Source organism: Chiloscyllium punctatum, chromosome 9, assembly GCF_047496795.1.
Source record: "Chiloscyllium punctatum isolate Juve2018m chromosome 9, sChiPun1.3, whole genome shotgun sequence".
NCBI classification, from domain to species: Eukaryota; Metazoa; Chordata; class Chondrichthyes; order Orectolobiformes; family Hemiscylliidae; genus Chiloscyllium; species Chiloscyllium punctatum.
In genome coordinates, this window is record NC_092747.1 from 24742374 (window position 1) to 24763313 (window position 20940).

At 42.5% G+C, this 20940-nt stretch overlaps 1 protein-coding gene and 1 long non-coding RNA gene across 2 annotated transcripts in view; one reads left to right on the forward strand and one right to left on the reverse strand.

Annotated features, from left to right (window-relative positions):
• Positions 1-691: 691 nt before the first annotated feature.
• LOC140481214 (uncharacterized) lies at positions 692-8647 on the reverse strand. The gene is made up of 3 exons (XR_011961481.1): positions 8534-8647; positions 6862-6966; positions 692-725 (listed from the first exon to the last, which is right to left on the reverse strand). It is a non-coding gene; the product is annotated as an uncharacterized lncRNA (long non-coding RNA).
• p4ha3 (prolyl 4-hydroxylase, alpha polypeptide III) overlaps positions 8628-20940 on the forward strand; it is an 80730-nt gene continuing 68417 nt past the window's right edge. The window contains exon 1 of the mRNA XM_072577055.1: positions 8628-9203. Coding sequence (XP_072433156.1) covers positions 9019-9203 — 185 coding nt within the window. The 5' untranslated portion in view covers positions 8628-9018. The remainder of the gene's footprint in view (positions 9204-20940) is intronic.

Here is a 20940-nt window from a genome sequence, read left to right on the forward strand (position 1 = left end):
GTTTGAATAAATTGTGTTTTGTTCTATGCCGAGTAGTTTGACTAGTCAAATTGTATCTGGAACACAGCACTTGAATTGAATTGAATTTATTGTCGCATGTATCGAGGCACAGTGAAAAGCTTTGTCTTGCGAGCAATACAGGCAGATCACAGAGTTAAGTAGCATAGATAATAAATAATATGTAAACAGCGGCAAAAACAAAACACAGGTACAGGTGAATGTTAAGAGTTTGTGAGTCTATTCAATATTCTAACAATAGTAGGGTGGAAACTGTTACGAAACCAGCTGGTGCGTGTGCTCAGGCTTCTGTACCTTCTCCCCGATGGTGGAGATTGCAGAAAAACATTGCCAGATCTTTGAGAATGCTGGTGGCCTTTCCTTGACAGCGGGCCTGGTAGATGGATTCTATAGATGGGAGGTTGGCCTTTGTGATTGTCTGAGCCGAGTTCACCACACTCTGCTACTGCCTCTGATCTTGAATGGTATAGTTGCCATACCAGGTAGTGTTACATCCAGACAGAATGCTCTCAGTGGCGCACCTATAAAAGTTAGCAAAGGTATTCACTGTTATGGCAAATTTACTCAGCTGCCTGAGGAAGAAGAGACGTTGTTGGGCCTTTGTAATCAGTGCGTCCACATGAAGAGGCCAAAATAGCTTGTTGTGGATGACCCCTTCCAGGAGCTTGACACTCTCCACTTGTTCCACCTCTGTATTTTACATTTGCCTTTAAAAAAAGAAAAAGTTAGGGTCAAGGCTAACTTCTTAAAATATTTTGAGGGGGTTTGGTTAGGTCCATAACATTTATCTACACCCCTCATGAGTTTATAAACCTCTCTAAGGTCACCCCTCAACTTTCAATGCTCCATTGAAAAAAGATGCAGCCTATCCAGCCTCTCCCCTTATAACTCAAACCCTCTAGTCCTGGCAACATTCTTATAAATCTCTTCTGAACTCTCCTCAATTTGATCATATCCTTCCTATAGCAGAGCACCCAGAAATGTGCACATTACTCCAAACGTGGTCTCACCAATGTCCTGTACAACCTCAACATGATGTCATAATTCCTATGCTCAATGGTCTGCATAATGAAGACAAGCATGCTAAATGCCGCCTTAACCAACCTTTTCTCCCCTTGACAAAATTTTAAAAGAGCTATGTATCTGAACTCCGAGGTCTCTCTGTTCAACAACACTACCATTAACTGTACAAGTCTTGCCCTTATGCATTTTACCGAAATACAATACTTCGCATTTATCAAATTGAATTTCATCTATCATTCCTCTGTACACTGGCCCAATGGATCAAGGTCCCTTTGTAATCTTAGATAACCACCTTCACTGTTGACTATACCACCAACCTTGGTGTCATCTGCAAATTTACTAACCATGAGTACTAACTTCTCATCCAAATCACATAAATTTTTATATAAATAAAAAACAACAGTGGATCCAGCACTGATCCCTGCAGAACACTGCTGGTCACAGGCCTCCAGTCTGAAAAAAGCCCCTCCTCCACCACCCTCTGTCTTCTGCGTTAAGCAAATTTTGCATCCAATTGGTAAGCTCTCCCTGTATCCTCTGTGATCTAACTTTACTAAGCAGTCTACCATGCAGAACCTTGTCAAAGGCTTTATTGAAATCCATGTTGTCAATGTCTACAGCTCTGTCTTCATCTACCTTTTTGGTCATGTCCTTAAAAAACCCAATGAAGTTTGAGAGACACGATTTCCCACACACAAAGCCATGCTGACTATTCCTAATCGTTCCTTCTGTCTCCAAATGCATGTGTGATGAAGCTGTTCCTTTAACAATGTTACACTGTCCTTGGTTTCTTTCAGACAGGTTGTAAATGACACAGGTTCTACAAAATCTAAGTTTGAATAGATTTTAGGGCCAATTTGTTTAGCGATAACAGATACTGCCTCAGGCAGAAGGCTTTCAAGTTTTAAAACAGCACTTGTATAATGAAAGGGAAGTGGCCAGTTCTCACAGCTCAGTAAATCGCTGGTTTTGTTTTAATGCAGCGCTGTATGTGTGAGGAAAGGCTGCTGGACCCTTTCTCTCTCTCTCTCTCTCTCTCTCTTTGACTTCATTCCTGTAAGAACTTGTGTTTCATTTTATCTTTTATGCCAAGGAATGTTTATGGGGATTGTTACAAGTATTTTTGGAACAGCATCATTAAGTTGGGATAGTCTGTTGGGTTTTCAGATAGGATAAGTTATTCGATATTCTGTTTTCTGTTCTTTGTTTCATTCAATAATCTTGTAAATAAATTCTGTTTTGTTTAAAACTAAGTAGTCTGGCCAATTGATTCTCTCCTGGTTTAGACAGTAGATTTGGATTGGCTCAGGCATGGAGGGCCGAATGGCTTGTTCCTGGGCTGTAAAGTTTCTTTGTTCTTTGGAATATCTACTATACACTTGCTTAAATCAAATAGCAAAGTTAGGGTCTGGGCCATCTTCTTGAAATGTTTTGAGGGGTCTGGCCTGGTCCGTAACACATGTAAATCCTATCTCTCAGAATCCCCCCCAATAACTGATCCACCATTGATGTTAGACTCAATGGTTTAGAGTTGCCAGGTTTTTCTTACAGCTTTTCTTAAATAAAGGCACAACATTAGTCACCCTCCAATCCTCTGTCCCTCACCCTTGGCTGTAAATGATACAAATATCTCTGCTCGGAGCCCACAATTTCTTCACGAGCTTTTGTTTAACAAATAATAATAATAAACTGCTATTATAGGCATTAAGAAGTTGGGATATCATGTTGCAGCTGTATGTCACTTTTAGAATATTGCATTCAATTCTGGCCTCCTTGCTAAAGGAAAGATGTTATTAAACTTGAAAGGGTTCAGAAATGATTTAGAAGGATGCTGCCTGAATTGGAAGGTTTGAATGATAAGAAGAGTTGAATAGGCTGGGGTTGTTTTCCCTGGAGGGTCGAAGGCTGGGGGTTGACCTTATAGAGGTTTATAAAATCATTAGGGTCATGGACAGAGTGAATGGCCAAGTTTTTTGTCCCCAGATAGGGGAGTCCAAAACTAGAAGGCATAGAGTTAAGGTGGGAATCATAGAATCTCTACGGTGTCGAAGCAAGCCATTCAGCCCATTGAATCCACACCAACCTTCTAAAGAGCATCCCATGGCTAATCTATCTAAGCTACACATTTTTGGGCTGTGGGAGGAAACCAGAGCTCCCAAAGGAATCCCACACAGACATGGGGAAAATGTGCAAACGCCACACAGACAGTCACCTGGAGGGGGAATTGAACACAGGTCCCCTGATACTGTGAGGCAGTAGTGCTAATCACCATGTGTCCTAAATTCTCAACCAAATAATTTATATAAATGATAAACAACAGTGGACCTAGCACTGATCCCTGCAGAACAGGTCACTGTGCTGTCCATGAGAGGAAGGGAAAGATTTAAAAAGGGCAACATTTTCACACTGAGGGTGGTGCCTGTGTGGAACGAGCGGTCAGAGGAGGTGGGTACAATTTCAATATTTAAAAAGCATTTGGATGGGTACATGAATAGGAAGGGTTTGGAGGGATTTGGGCCAAATGCTGGCAAATGGGACTAGATCAGTTTAGGATCTCTGGTTGGCATGGATGAGTTGGATCGAAGGGTCTGTTTCTGTGCTCTATAACTCTCTGACTCTGTGACTCTATAACAGCTGCCAATAGTTCCCTATTCAGATTATTTTCCAGATGTTTCCATTATTCCAATGAGTCACCTCATAAAGATACCAGTGGGCAAGATTATAAGGACACAATGAACTTGCATTCATCCCAGTACAGAATATGATGGAATAAATTCAACACCATGAGTGACAACATTGATACACTGTGATATTATAAACTTCAGAACTTTAATAACTGTTCATGGATTGAATGAATCAGCAAAGCTAAACTGTTATGCACAGAGAGAAGCAGCAACAACTCTGGAATAAACTATTAAGGGGCAATAAACTTATATAGGAATTGAAAACAATTAGCTATGCCTGGGAAAAGCAAGAGTTGAAGCTACATGATCAAAACTATTTGCCATCTGTTTACTAACTGGCTGCTTTATTACTACAGGGGAAAGCTGTGTCTTCAAACAGACAGTCAATGCCAAATATAACATGGAACAAAGAAGCTACTTCTGATAAGAAAGTAAGCCGTAGACTGCAGTAATTTGGATGAAAGATCTTTAAAAAAGGTCATTAATAATATCCCACAGAGACCTGAAGAATGAAAATCTGTATAAGAATCCAACATTAGAATTTCCCCTTCAGCAAAACTCTGGAGAACAAGGATCAAGGATCAAGCCCTGGACACATTCGGAGACAAACATTGTTGATGAAGTCATGGTGAAGCTCCATCATCAATCAAGTATTGGTAAGTTGAGTTGTGAGGCTTAACTTGCCTACTTGAGGAGTCTTTGGTTGCTACATGCAATAAAATTTAAATCATTGTTTCAGTAGTTGAGTGTCTGTGAGATTTCTTCATAAGTAGCCGAATTAAAAGAAACTTGTGGTGTTTTACCCACAACAACACTAATAAAGGTCTTTGATCTAATTGAAGCAATGTTACCCCCTACCATCGATTACATTCCTCAAGATTGTGTTTATCCGTTGACTAACAATATTGAGCTGCTTAGACATGGGAGAAAGATCTGAGGTAGAAGCAACAAAGCCAAGTAAAACTGAAGTCAGACAAGAAGGAAGAGCAGATCATGGAGTTAGGAAAGATATCTGGGAGGGGAGAGCAAACATTATCTTTTGGACTTTGAGTCTCCCCAGTTGGACTGTCCTTAACTATTCTGACTTTCAAAGATTGAAGAAGGGCCAGGAAGAATTTGCAGTAAGAATTATCCTTTGATGGTTGCTTCTGCTGCCCTGGTGATGAGAGGGAAGAAAGCTGAGGTCAGTATTGTATGTAAAAACCATAAAACTTGTGAATGCTGTAAATCAGAAACAAAAACAGAAAGTACTGGAAAAGCTCAGCAGATTTGGCAGCATTATATGGAGAGAAATCAGAGTAAATGTTTCAGGTTGGGTGACCCATCCTCAGAACTGAGAAAGCGCTGAGTTCTGAGAAAGGGTCACTCAACCCAAAATGTTAACTCTGATTTCTCTCCACAGATGCTGCCAGCCTTACAGAGCTTTTCCAGCAATTTCTGTTTTTGTTTCAGTATTGTGTGTGTCTGACTGTGTGGTAGAAGGAGCTTTAAAGTGGCAATTTTCCCAGCTCAGGTAAACTGCCTTGAATGAAGAGAGCAGAGGTGAAAGGTTGTCACTGTGCAGGACATTTGCTTGGCTGGGTGAAGGTATGGCCCTCATTGCATCAACTCACTATAGTCTCCATACAACAGCTTTCAGTCGAACTCCTTTAATTATTGCTTATATGTTGTACTGTGCTTTCTACCACTTAGTGACTAAGAAATATCAGTTCACCATTTAATGCCTGTTTACATGGTGGCTAATTAAAAAGGCAATGGGATCAGATCATAGGGCTGCTGTCTCAGTAGAAACAGACAACTGGTGGTGGTTTAATCTAAGGGTCACCATGCCTCAGGCAAGTCAGTCAATGTCAGACTTGAACTCATACTGTTGGTATTACCCTGTACCTTAAACCAACCATCTCAGTTAAACCAACCCCTTAAGTAATCAGTTCAGGTTGTAGCCTAAAGACCTTGTAAAACCGTCATACAAAACTATACACAGATATTACTTGGAAATCAGGATATTTTGAAAACTCAATCTCTCCCATGCATAAATGTAGCATCATCAACCCAGGTCCCAGCTGAGCATGGGAACAGAATGGAGAGATCGGCCAATATCTTTTGGATATTAATGTCATACTAATGAACATTGAAATATTGGAGCAAGTCGATGTTTGTAGGACTACAGAGTCCAAAATGACTAATAATAGCCTATTTATTGTTGCACACTGTAGCCTGTAAAACAAAGAAATATTGTGCCAAATCACCGAGCATTTCTCCCCTAACAGATTGGTTGAGTTTACTGTTTATGTTTTCAGTATGTCAGGAACAAATGTGGATCCTTTACTTGCTGACATTAAGATACTTATAATACATCCAGAAACAGCCTTCTAATTGGCCAATTCCTTGCTCACTGACCTTGCTCATTGGGTCGGGATCCTGCAGACCCAATTACAGGGAAGGCAACAGAAGAGTCTTGCTGTGTCCATGAGGAGGATTAGATACTGCTGACACAGGAAGAGGATCACCAGGCTACCTCAACATAGAGGGGATTGGAGGAGAAGATCCCTCAGAAGCACCATTTGGGCCTGCAGCACTGATTGTCACTTGGTCTACTGCAGGTAAGTGACCTTGATTGAGTGGACAACCTGTGCACAAGGCATGGAGCCACTCTGCAATGGGGAAAATGCCATAGGTGCTTCAAGAAGGACCCTATTTGGTGTAAGTTGTCCGTCCACCTCCATGCCATGGGCAAACAATCCACATCTTAAGCCACCCTCAGAAAACCATATACTCATTGAATCACAGAATTTAACGTGCACAAGCAGGCCATTTGTCTTTTCCTCTCCATAAAGAGCTATCCAGCCAATCCCATTCTCCAGCCTTGTCTCCATAGCCCTCTAAATTCATCACTTTCAATTACATATCCAGCTCTCTTTTGAACCCTCTTATGGAATTCATCTCCATCACTCTCCCACGCATCACATTCCAAATCTTAACAACTCTCTTGAGTAAAGAAGTTTCTCCTCATCTGACTCCCAGCTCTCTTGCTGACCATGGCCTTTCCATGCCCAACATTGCCCTTTCTACCTGTCCCTTGCTTCTACTCCCACAATCACAAATGTCCTTTAGGGAAGGAAACTGCTGTTCTTACCTGGAGTGGGCTGACATGTGACTCCAGACCCACAGCAATGTGGTTGACTCTTAACTGCCCACTGGGATGGGCAATAAATGCTGGTTATCCAGGGACACCCTCATCCTGTGAATGGGTGAAAAAAAATCAGGGAGTCAGAACAATGTCAACCCATTTTTTAATTGCTAGCCACAAAAATTAAAACTATTGCTCTATAAATAGAACCAGGTGCTTACTATCAGGTATATCAATATGAGGTCGTTAAAGGTGTATTTACAGTACAGTCATACTGCTATTATATAAGAGGAGAGATGGATGCTGATAATGTGTTGCTGGAAAAGCACAGCAGGTCAGGCAGCATCCAAGGAGCAGGAGAATTGACATTTCGGGCATGAGCCCTTCTTCAGGAATGAGGAACGTGTGTCCAGCAGGCTAAGATAAAAGGTAGGGAGGTGGGACTTGGGGGAGGGGCGTTGGGAATGCGATAGGTGGAAGGAGGTTAAGGTGAGGGTGATAGGCTGGAGTGGGTGTGGGGGCGGAGACGTCGGAAGAAGATTGCAGGTTAGGAAGGTGGTGCTGAGTTCGAGGGGTTTGACTCAGACAAGGTGGGGGGAGGGGAAATGAGGAAACTGGAGAAACCTGAGTTCATCCCTTGTGGTTGGAGGGTTCCTAGGTGGAAGATGAGGCGCTCTTCCTCCAGCCGTCGTGTTGCAATGGTCTGGCGATGGAGGAGTTCAAGGACCTGCATGTCCTTGATGGAGTGGGAGGGGGAGTTGAAGTGTTGAGCCACAGGGTGGTTGGGTTGGTTGGTTCTTCCGCCTAGGAACCCTCCAACCACAAAGGATGAACTCAGATTTCTCCAGTTTCCTCCTTTCCCCTCCCCCCACCTTGTCTCAGTCCCAACCCTCGAACTCAGCACCACCTTTCTAACCTGTAATCTTCTTCCTGACCTCTCCACCCCCACCCCCACTCCGGCCTATCACCCTCACCTTAACCTCCTTCCACCTATAGCATTTCCAACGCCCCTCCCCCAAGTCTCTCCTCCCTACCTTTTATCTTAGCCTGCTGGACACACTTTCCTCATTCCTGAAGAAGGGCTCATGCCCGAAATGTCGATTCTCCTGCTCCTTGGATACTGCCTGACCTGCTGCGCTTTTGCAGCAACACATTATCAGCTCTGATCTCCAGCATCTGCAGTCCTCACTTTCTACCCCAAGGAGAGATGGATAACGACTGAGAGAGGAATTGTCCTCTAATGAACACGTCCCTCTCCTTCACTGAGAGGAATGAGAAGCCTGCAATTCTACCTCTTGCCAGTGAGGGCGCCATCACCACTAGGACTGGAGGCGTTCAAAGAAAAGGACATCCAGCAATCAACTTTATAAGGACAGCACATCTATCCTTACCCCTGTCACACTCAAAAAAAACTTTTCCCAAAAAAAGTGAACCACAAGAAAGAGATTCTGGAAGTAATTGATATACAATGTTTGTTTGGTAATAAATCCAAATTGCAACTGCATGAATCATGTTAAGGGTTGCAGAGGGTGTAAATCACATCAGGAGTAATCCAAGATGCAAAATCAACACTTTTTATGAAAATAATGATCTCGACAGTCAGTTTGCCTCCACATTTCAATCTCAGGGTAGTAAAGTACAATGTATAATTACGGCAATGAGTTTTTAAAACTCTCACTTTGGGGCTGGGGACAATAAAATGCCATGAGGCGAGTTCTCTTTCGCCTCTTGAGAGTGGCGGGCAGATTCAGAAATCTGCCCTACCGCAGAAATAGTAAAGTCTGGCCTCGCAGGAGCTCGATGAATTCCCTATAAAGGCAGCACATCATTCATCACGGCCCCTTGGCGCTTGTTGAGAAGTCTGAGCCAACAAACCATTCAGACACCAGTGAGACAACATCCCCTCCCCATTCCTCAGCTGATACAGCGGCACTGTCCAGCAGTAACAAGCAAAACAAAATGACCCATTTCATTGGAACGCACAGAATATGAATCCTGGGTTAAGGGGAGCGTCGATTTTGTCTCTGAAATGCTCTGGAAATACAGTCCCTACTCTTTTGTAAAACGAGCACTTTCCATCACAGAGAGCACTCGTGCAGACGTTGACTTTCACAGTGGAAAGTAGTCAAGTCTGCCTGAGGAGTGTCCGGAGAGCTTTACAAAATGCTACCGTGGCTGAGTTCCCTGTTACTGTGTCTGGTGAACTGCCCCTCGCTGTCATCCACTCGGGGAGACCTGTACACCTCCCTCCTCAACATCCAGCAGGAAATCGCCGTGGAAAAGGTGCTTCTGCAACATTTACAGACTTACATTGAAAACGAGATCTACAGAATGGACGACCTGAAACGGTAGGACTGTAAATCGCTCTGAGTTCAATCTATTTGTAAAAGTGCTTTGCATTTTTTGTACCCTGTATTAGAAATAGATTTTTAAAAATCGCCTGTGCAATTAATTCAATTTCGATCAGATTTCATTCATGTTTTCCCCCCTACACAGCAACTTCCATCTTTCAATGCTCGTTAAGTTTATGTTTTTCAGTCTAGCAGGCAGCCGTCATATATTATATCCAATTTTCAGTAGTTCTTCTCTGAAGCTAAAGTTGTATTGAAAATCTCACGGCAACAAGACACTTGCTTATTTTTTAAAAAATGTTACACGGTGGTGTCCAATTCAAACTAAACAATATTCTGCACTCCATTCTACCCCATTCAAAACTAATTCACATGCATGAATTATTATTTAAAATTGGTGCAGAATCTCGAGCAGCAGTTAAGTGATTTAAATGATGTTTTGTTTTGATTATTGTTTATCCATGAGATTTACAAAACAGAACGTAGATGCTGCAACTGTATCCACATTTTAGGGTTTAGAACTGACATAAAAGTTCTTGGCCAATTCCCCACACTAAATATTTGTGATATAGTTGATACTCAGGATGATTTATGTCTGTTCTCGCCAGGATTTTGTTCATTCTGAACCTTTTCTTTTCAGTTAATTCAGCTTGATGTATTTTCCTTTCTCATCCAGAGTTAAAACTTGGTTCAAACATACATGAGCATTTCAAGCTCAATCCCCAAATAGTTTTAATTTACAATACTTTTGTTTAACTTCTGGTCTGATTCCAATTGTTCTTCAAATTCCTTAGAGGGCTTTGTTTTTTTTGTGTGGCCTGAAAGTAGGCTGTTTATAATGGTAACACTTTTTATTGTCAATAAATACTTCAAGTTCAGTTTACTTATGAATAATAAAATCTGTCATACATTTATGCAGCACTTTTCATGACCTCGGAATGTTTTGGAGCATGTTATAGATAATTAAACTCTGTGGCAGTGCTAATTTACACCTCTCAGCAAGCTCCCACCACCAGCCATTTAGATAATCTGTTTTAATAATTTTGATTGGTGGGTAAATTCTAACTAGAACATTAACATTGAGAATGCACAAGACACCAGAATGAATTAATCAATGAACATTAACCCAGCTCTTGTTCAAACAGTGCCATACAATCCTTTACTTTCACACGAGGGGGAGGCTCGGTGAATGAGGGGGTCGAAAAGTGCAGCGCTGGAAAAGCACAGCAGGTCAGGCAGCGCCCAAGGAGCAGGAGAGTCGATTGTTAGAACATAATCTCTTCATCAGGAATGTGGAGGGGGCCCAAGAGTACTGGGAGATAAATGGCAGGGGTTGGGGCTGGGGGTCGAAAGTGAGGACTGCAGACGCTGGAGATCAGAGTCAAAAAGTGTGGTGCTGGAAAAGCACAGCAGGTCAGGCAGCATCCAAGGAGAAGGAGAATTGATGTTTTGAGCATAAGCTCTTCATCAGGAATGTGGGGGGTGGGGGGACCAGGGGTGCTGAGAGATAAATGGGAGTGAGTGGAGCTGGGGGCAAGCGGCTGGGAATGCAATAGGTAGATGAAGGTGGGGGGTGATGGTGATGGGTAGGAGTGAAGGATGGAGCAGATAGGTGGGAAGGAAGATGGACAGGTAGGACAGTTCAAGAGGGCAGTGCCAAGTTGGAGAGTTGGATCTGGAGTAAGGTGGGGGAAGGAAGATGAGGAAACTGGTGAAATCCACATTGATCCCATATAGTTGGGGGTTCAAAGGCGGAAGATGAGACATTCCTCCTCCAGGCTTGGGTAGCTACACGTTGGTGGTGGTGGAGACCCAGGACCCGCATGTTCTTGGCAGAAAGGGAGGGGGAGTTGAAGTGTTTAGCCACAGGGCGGTGGAGTTGTTTAGTTTGTGTGTCCCAGAGATGTTCTCTGAAATGTCGATTCACCTGTTTCCTCATCTCCCCTCATCTCCACCTTATCCCAGATCCAACCCTCCAACTTGGCACCATCCTCTTGGTAGGTGGGAAAGTGATGGATGCCTGCAGGTGAGAGGTAATTGCGAAGGGAGCCTTGGTATAATGCCTCATTCAAAAGACAGCATGTTTAACAGTGCAGACCCTTGTCAGCACTACCCTAGGTTGGTAGCCTGGAGTTTGAGCTTAGGTCACTGGAGCAAGACTTGAACCCATAACCTTCTAACTTGTAAAAAGTTGGACCAACGAGTGCTAATTGGTGCTTATTGGATATGAAATCTGCATGTCTGCTCTGATTTATTTGCTGAATGAATAAAGACTTTGAATACTCCAAGTTGAAAATTATACCAATTCCAATAAATTATGTGTCATTTTAAGACATTGAATAGCATTAAAAACATCCTGAGTGAGATTGGTTAGAGGGATTGCCCTTATAATAGTGACAGCTGCAGCACATGCTGACATTGACCAATAAAGATATGGCTCATTTTGCAGGTGTCTTCTACACAGTTGCTGGATTGGTTTGCCTTATGCCCAAGGCTTCCTACAAATAAAAAGAAAGGAAATGATGCTATTTTATTCTATGCGTTTCCTCCAGGGGTTCGTATAATTAATTACAAATCTACTCTGTTAATTAAAATGCACAAAAGTGGGAAGAGTAACTAAAGGTTTAGGTTACATGGCAAGGCAATTGTCATAAAGAAATTTACATACACTAACTTTCTGCTAAGAATCTGACCAGTTTCTGTGATTACTGTGTAGTCCTTGTCACCTTTCTGTCCAATGCCTGTATTGGTATGGTGAATGGCATATTCTGCCCACCAGTCTGACACTTTGGTCCACTTTATGCCTGGAAAACAGACATGGCATCAGCAAATTTCTACACCCAGTCAATGTGCATTTTCTGTTAAATCTTTCATGTTACCTGAAGCAGTGAAAACTATTACTAAAGAGACTATATATTACCTTCTACAGATCCACTCTCTTCAATATGGCAGGTTTTCAGACAATGGACAACTGAGATTATAGTTAAAACCAGATAATTCATGCCATATCCCAGAGGTGCACCAAAGAAAGTAGGATTACCTCAAATGTGCTGAGCCATAATATCAATATCCGAAATCTTACAATGTTTGTGTCCATGAAATATGTTACAAATAGTGAAACCTTGAATTATGGAAAGCATTCTTCACCTTAGATATATTTGCATATTTGATTTAAAGTCATGTATGATTTGAAACTGCCTTTGACTTAACACTGGAAATACTGAACTTTGATCAGAAATGCTAATATGCATCAATTTAACAACATCCTAGACGATAAAGAATTTCTTCTCTCAGAGCATTGTGAATTTGAGGAATTTTTTGCCACAAAAGGAGTTGAGGCTGGGTGTTTGGGTGTCTTCAAGGCTGAGATAGACAGATTCTTAATTAGTGAGGGAGTGAAGGGTAATGGGGAAAAGGTAGGAAAAAGGTGTTGAGGATGATTAGATCAGCCATTATGTCATTGAATGGTCGAGCAGATTTGATGGACTGAGCAGCCTACTTATGCTCCTATGCTCCTATGTCTATGATCTTACGGTCTATTGATTCTCCTTATGACAGTTGGGAAAACAGATATCAGGGACAGATTGCTACCAAACATTTTGTGTGGATTTGAAATGAGTCTTATTCATATCACCTGTAACAATTAATGAGGCAGTTGTTTTCCTCACTACATACATTAAATCCATATCAGAATATTCCTGTTAAAGAGCTGAGGACTTCCTTCATTTTGGATCAGAGATGGACAAATAATGCTAATGCTTATTTATCTTGTACATATAGTCATAGAGATGTACAGCATGGAAACAGGCTCTTTGGTTCAACTCGTCCTTTTGTCCTTAATGTATTTATAAAATCCCTTTGGATTTTCCTTAACCCAACTTGTCAAAGCTATCTCATATCCCCCCTTTGCCCATCTTTGTGGGTGAATATAAACTTCCTAATGGCTCAATCTTAGCTGTTCCCAAACATCACCTGATGTAACAAACAACAGAAACAGCATGTAGCAGACTGGTCTAAACAATTCCACAACCGACAAATCAAACCTAAGCCCTGCAGTCCTGCTGCGTCCAGTCGTGAATGGTGGGGGAATAACTAGACAATTAAATAACAAACCAGTGAGGAGGGTTCCACACGTCTCACCATCCTCAAAGATGGAGGAGCCCAGGTCATCAGCAATAGATAAAGCTGCAGGATTTGTAACAATCTTCAGCCAGACGTGCAGAGTGCACAATCCATCGCGGCCTTCTTCTGTGATGCTCAGTATCAGATGACAGTCTTCAGCCAATTTAATTGACTCCCCATGGTATGAAGAAACAGCTGAAGACATTGGATACTCCAAAGGCTATTGATCCTGACAGCATTCCAGCAATGGGAATGAAGACTTGTGCTCCAGAATTTATCGCTCCCCTAGTCAAGCTTTGCCAGGACAATTATGACACTGGCATCTGCCCGACAGTGTGGAAAATTGCTAAAGTATGTCCTGTACACAAAAAGCAAGACGCATCCAACCTGACCAATTACCGGCCCATCTGTCTACACTGAATCCTCAGTAGAACAGTGGAAGTATAATCAACATTGCTATCAAACTCCACTTGCTCAGTTATAACCTGGTCATGGATGTCCATTTTGAGTTTCACGAGGGCTCAGATGCTGACCTCATTATAAGCTTGATCAAAACATGGACAAAAGAGGTGTAATGGGAGTCCCTGCCCTTCACATCAAGATCGAACTTGACTGGGTGTGGCATCATGGAGACCTAGCAAAACTGTAATCAGTGTGAATCTTGGGGAACGCAATCTGCTAGTTAGTCATAGCTATCAGAAAGGAAGATGCTTATGGTTGTTGGAAATCAGTTATCTCAGCTCCAGTGTAGGAGTTCCTTAGGGTGCTGTCCTAGACCAACAATCTTCAGTTGCTTCATCAATCGCCTTCTTGTCATCATAAGGTCAGAAGTGAAGATGTTCACTGATGATTGCACAACTTTTAGCATCATTCTTGACTCTTCAGATTTTGAAGTATCTTGTGTCCAAATGTTGCAAACCTGACCATGTCCAAGCTAGGGCTGATAAGCCATAAGCAAGATTCACACTACACAAATGCCAGGCAAAGACCATGTCAAATAGCAGGAATCTAATCATCTGCCATTGATGTTCAATGGCATTAATGTCACTGAATCCCTCACTGTCACTTTCCTGGTAGTTGTCATTGACTATAAACTGAACTGCACCAGGCATACAAACATAGTGCCTACAAGAATAGGTTAGAGGTTAGGAATCCTGTAGTGAATAACTCACCTCCCCAAAGTATGACCACCATCTACAAGGCATAAGTCAGGCATGTGATAGAATATTCTCCACTTGTCTGGACAAGTGCAGCTCTAATAACATTTAGAAGCTCAATACCATCCAGGACAAAGCAGCCCAATTGATTCCATCAACCACAGCTGACATTCATTTCCTCCATCAGCAATGCACAGTGGTAGCACAATATATGCCACCGACAAGATTCACTGCAGCAACTCACCAAGGCTCCTTTGATATCACCTACCAAACTCTCATTTTAGAAGGACAACAGCAGTCACCACCACCTGCACATTCAGCTTCGAGTCACACATCATCCTGACTTGGAACTATATCACCGTGCCTTCACATTCACAATCAAAATCCAAGAACTCCCTTACTAACAGCACTAGATGTCCCTAACACCTCAAGGGATACAGCAGTTCAGGTAGGCAGATACCATGAGGTATTCAGCAACAGGCAATAAATGCTGGCCTCATCTGTGTTGCCGACTCCCCCATAAAACAAATTAAGAAAAATATCTCTGTGAAACATCTCAACATATTCATTCTGTTAGACACTGTATTAATTGTCATCTATTAATTGGATTCATTATAGTTTTGTATTGGACATACCTTACAATACCTTTCAATAGTATTATCATCGATATCTCTTGGGTCATCTGTGTTGTTCACCAAAGCTCAATCATTGCTCCTCTATCATTCACCATTCATCATTTACATGTTATTCGTTAACAATACAGTCCACAACCATGGGTAATCTTCTATATTTATGGACTACTTGTCTGAGTTCAAGGAATGCACCAGGTGAAATTTCCTTCAGCTTAAAATTGACAAAAACTAAGCCACTGTTTTCATTTCCACAAACACCTAATTGAATTTCATGAAATTCCAGATCACTCTCTGATTAAAATGTTGGAGTTGCCCATGGGTGAAGAGATTTGTTATTTGAGGCAGAAGTCTCCACAGTCAGAATCATGTTTGTGGCAACCAGATAAGATAGTGATGTGCCTCATAGTAATTTTAGGATGAACGAGAAAACTTGCTGTTTCATAAAGTGTAGGAGGGAAGGCTTGACCTCACCATAATCAAAGTCTTTTTAAGTAATTGCCTTTACATATTGTACATGTTGGTAGATTGAAACTTTAAGTGCAACCAACTAACTAACATCCTTTAGACAAAATGGCACAGTGACCAGCAGCGTTGCCTCACAGGATAGGAGACCTGGATTCGATTCTACCCTCAAGCGACTGTCTGCGTGAAATCTGCAGGTTCTTCCTGTGTCTATGTGAATTCCTCCGGTGCTCCAATTTCCTCACACAGTCTAAAGATGTGCAGGTCAGGTGGATTGGCTATGCTAAGTTGCCCATAGTACCCAGGGATGTGCAGGCTAGGTAGATTAGTCATTGGAAAATGCAGGGTTAAAGGGATAGGGTAGGGGGAGCGGGTCTAGCTTGGATGTTCTTTGGAGGGTTGGTGTGGACTCAATAGGCTACCTGGCTTGCTTCCACACTGTAGGGATTCTATGATTTATGCTGCTGAACACAGGACTAAGACTCCTTTTTAAAATTCCTTACCAACAGTTACATTCTGAAATAAGCTTTAACCATTCTTCCTGGTCTGATGTTGTGTTCGTTCCTGACCTACTCTCCAACACCTCTCCCACTACTGCTGAAATCCCAACTCATGTCTTAATTATCTTGACGATTCAATTTTTAAACACTCTTCGGTATTGTGTTCCGAGCAGTGAATCGAACCAATCACTCGCATCCTTGTCAAGCTCCATGAGATTACTGTGTCCTTCATGAATAACCTGCCCTCATCTGCAAGTCTTTACACATTGCTCAATATTTTCCAGCCGAGAATCCTTGCCTGCACTTGGGATGTTCTGTCTCTGGATTGCTGTACCACCAACTACTTTAACTCTAATGGACACGTTAATCGTAAAACAATGTATCCGGATTTTGTCAGTAACATGCTGTCCTTGATGTCTAATCAGAACTGTGCAATACTTCAGTTTTCTCTCTATTTTTTTCCCTTGCAATTATGATTAGTATTCAAAGTGCCAGTGGTATGCATGCAAAACAGTTGTGATTTAGTTGTGGGGGATGTTCTTTTGTTGGAGAAACTTGCAATGACTGATAATGCTGAATCTACAGGAAGAGTCACTGTCCACAGATGCTGTCAGACCTGCTAAGCTTTTTCCAGCAATTTCTGTTTTAATGTTGAATCTAAGGGTTCGAACCTATTCTACCAATACTTGCCTGCCCAACTTTATTACTGTTAACATAAGACATGGGAGCATAAAGGTGGGATGGATGCTTTTGAAAATTAAATTTCACTTGTAAATGTTTCACATGACGCTGATTTCACTTTATCTGTGTGTTTTACATGATGCTGATTTCACTTTATCTGTGTGTCAATCATCATTATTTGTTGCGACAAGCTTAGTCAGGCAGCAAGTTGTACTGGCATGCCATATTTTGCACATTTCCCTTATTCTGAAAGAAACAAGGTGGAATGGTTTGTTCATATTTAATTGAGTGTTCCTGTTAATGTCCAGTGTTATACTGGCCATTCTGCGGGAGCAGGCTGAGTATGCAGACTTGGCTAGCCCTCCCTTCTCTGCATTGTAAAGGACATAGTCTGACAGTGATCGCAGTTGGGAGGGTGATTAAAATGTTGTAGGTGAACTCAAAGCCCTTTGGGCAGCACAGTGACTCAGTGGTTAGCACTGCTACTTCACAGTGCCAGGGACCCAGGTTCAATTCCAGCCTCGGTTGACTGTATGTGTGGAGTGTGCACATTCTCCTCGTGTCTGCGTGAGTTTCCTCTGGATGCTCCAGTTTACTCCCACGGTCTAAAAATGTGCAAGTTAGATGAATTGATCATGCTAAATTACCCATAGTGTTCAGGGATGTGTAGGCTAGGTGCATTAGTCAGAGGAAATGTAGGGGAATGGATCTGGGTGGGATTCTCTTCAGATGGACAGTGTGGACTTGTTGGGCCAAATAGCCTGTTTCCATACTGTAGGGATTCTATGATTCGATGACATTGCCAGCCAGCACTCTGAGAGGGTTACACATTTGGACACCACTGACAACTGGCTGTCCCCAACACCCTCTCACCATACCTATGTTCCTGCTAATTGTTAATGATACTGTACAGACTCTCCAAGGTTTGTGTATGGAAGTGGTTTCTGGAACCAGAAGTCAGTGCATCCACATACTGAACGATTGTGCAGGTTAGAACAGACATTGCTGTTCTCGATTCACTTCACCCTCTGTCCTCCTGTGGATTTCTCTTCCATTCCTCTATATTCCCTGATTTTATCCTCAAACCGGCAAGATACCTCTCCCGAACTTCAATGCCCCTAACCCAACTTTACAAACCCCATCAACAGCAGCTCACTGTGTGTGCCTCTGACCTTCCCTGAGAATAGCCATTCTCCTTCTCCCTTCTCTAGTGCTGTCAAGTTAAGTGAGTAAAACATCTGGCTTTCCACACAGCCTAAGAAAACATCTTTAAGCCACTGTGAAACAGGTGCAATAAGATTCTTATGTGTCGCTGACTTTATCTTGAAGGCCAAATATAATTTTAAGGTTTTGCACTAATGGGTATCCTTGGTGTGCAGTTCGTGCAAGGGAACCTGTCACAAGTTGGTATAGTGCTGGACACAGTGAGAAATGTATCTCTACATCTTCAGTCACTGTCAAGAAATCCAAAACCCACACCTTGTCCTATTAAGATGTTCCCACAGCTCCCACCCTTTTGATCTTCAATAATTCAGCCACTGTATCTCTACAGTTTGGACTTCCATTTCAATACCATGTCAGCCTGCTCTCTTCTTCGTTGCCACCAAAAAATTCCATTCAACAATGTCTTCAATTTTACCTTGCCTGGTAATATTCCTAATTATCGTACAGTGTGTTCATCTCTCTACAGTGTAAAAGGACCATAAGACCATAAGATCTAGGAGCAGAGGGAGTTTGTTCAGCCAATTGAGTCCATGCCTTTGACCTGATGATCCTTAACTCCATTTTCTGCGCTATCCCCAGAGCCCTTGATTTGCTTACTGATTGAAAATCTATCTCAGCCTTGAACATATTTAACCACTCAGCCTCAGCAACCCTCTGTCGCAAAGAGTCCACAGTTGCACCAAGCTCTGAGAGAAGAAAAATCCTCTTGATCTCTGTTTTAAATGGGTGGCCACTTATTGACATTATTCCTTCTGGTCCTAAGCCCTCCCACAAGGGGAAACAATAACTCCACATCTCCAGAAGTTTTTATGTTTCAGTAGGATCACCTCTCATCTTTCTAAACTACAATGGGTAAAAGCCCAACCTACTCAACCTCTTCTCACCAGCTTCTATATGTGAAATCAACTTAGTGAAGCTTCTCTGGATAGACTCCAGTACTTCTTCAGTTTCTTAGATAAGAGGGTCAAAGCAGTTTGTAGTATTCTAGGTGTGGTCAGACTAGTGCCTTGTTTTTGCAAGACCTCCCTATTCTTATATCCCATTCCCTTTGAAATAAAGGCTCACATTCCATTTGCCTTCCCCCATGACCTAACCCTAACCTTAACCCTATCGCTGAACTTGGAGGCAAGCATTTTGTGATTTACACACAAGGCTCTTGAGACCTTCTGCAGTTTTTCTCCATTTAAATGACGTGTGTGTGTGTGTGTGTGTGGGGTGCAATGGGGTCACCTGTAGTCTGATATGAACCCAAGGTCCCGGTTGAGGCCATCACCATGGATACGGGACTTGGCGATCACCTCTGCTTGGCCACATTTCGTTGTTGCCTGTCCCAAAGTCTGCCTTGGAGGACGGTCACCCAAAGATCCAACGATGAATGTCCTGGACTGCTGAAGTGTTCCCCGACTGGGAGGAAACACACCTGTCTGTTGATTGTTGTGCAGTGTCCATTCATCCATTGCCATAGCCTCTGCTTGGTCTCTTCAATGTACCATGCTTCAGGGCATTCTTGCCTGTAGCGTATGAGATAGACAACATTGGCTGAGCTGCATGAGTACCTGCCATGTACATGGTGGGAAGTGTCCCCACGTGTATTGGTGGTATCCGTGTCAACATTCTGACATGTCTTGCAGCATCTACCATGTCAAGGTTGTATGGTATTGTCCTGAAAGCTGGGCAGTTTGCTGCAAACAATGATCTGTTTGAGGTTTGGTGGTTTAAAGGTGAGAAATGGAGGTGTAAGGACGGTCTTGGCGAGGTGCAGGCTGCGAAGAACATGGCATTGTTTTTTGGCTCCTGGGAAGTACTGGACAATGAAGGGTACTCTGTCGGTTGCAGCACGTGTCTGTCTCCTGAGGAGGCCATTACAGTTTCTTGCTGTGGCACGTCGGAACTTGCGGTCAATGAGTTGAGCATCATACCCCATAATTATGAAGACATCCTTGAGTACTTCCAGGTGCTTGTCACATTCCCCCTTATCTCAACAGATCCTGTGTATGCATAGGGCTTCACCATAGGGGATGGTTGTTTTAACATGTTTTGGGTGGAAGCTGGAGAAGTGTAGCATTGTGAGGTTATCCATGGGTTTGTTGTCGAGTGAGGTGCTGAGGCGCCCATCCTTGATGGAGATGCATGTGTCCAAGAATGAGACATAGTAGAGAGTAGCCCATGGTGAGTTTGATAGTGGGATGAAACTCGTTAATATCACTGTGTAGTTGTTTCAGTGACTCCTTGCCATGGGTCCAGAGGAAGAAAATGTTGTCAGTGTATCTGGTGTATAGTGTTGGTTGGAAATCTTGTTCAAACCTGTGTATGAAAATGTTGGCATATTGGGGTGCAAATTTTGTCGCCATGACTGTTCGATGTGTCTGGATGAAGAACAGGTTGTCAAAGGTGAAAATGTTGTGGAATGAGTTTCATCTCACCATCATCTGGGACATTCAACTTTGGACCTTCGGGTGACCGTCCTCCAAGGCGGACTTCAGGACAGGCAGCAATGAAAAGTGGCCGATCACCACACACACACACACACACACACACTCTCTCTCATACACACACTCTCTCTCATACACACACTCTCTCTCATACACACTCTCTCTCACACACACACACTCTCTCTCATACACCCCCCACACACACATATAAGTTTGTGAGGTGAATCTGTACTTGCAGAATTACATTTTATTTTGCTCAAAAACTGCATGAATCCATGTAAGATTCTGTAAATCTGTTTTTTAGACTAGAACCAGTCTGACCATTGGGGCACAGACAGCCTCACACAGAGCAGCTCACATCTTAAATGCATTATCTGGGCTGACATGACACCAACTGTTAAAGTTCACTTGAGAATGTAACTTTTAAAAAAGTTCTGTGATTTACATATGAAAGAACTGAAACCAACATGTTCACTCTAAAAGATGAGAGACTTAGTGAACAATCCAGGTCTTTTTCAATATTT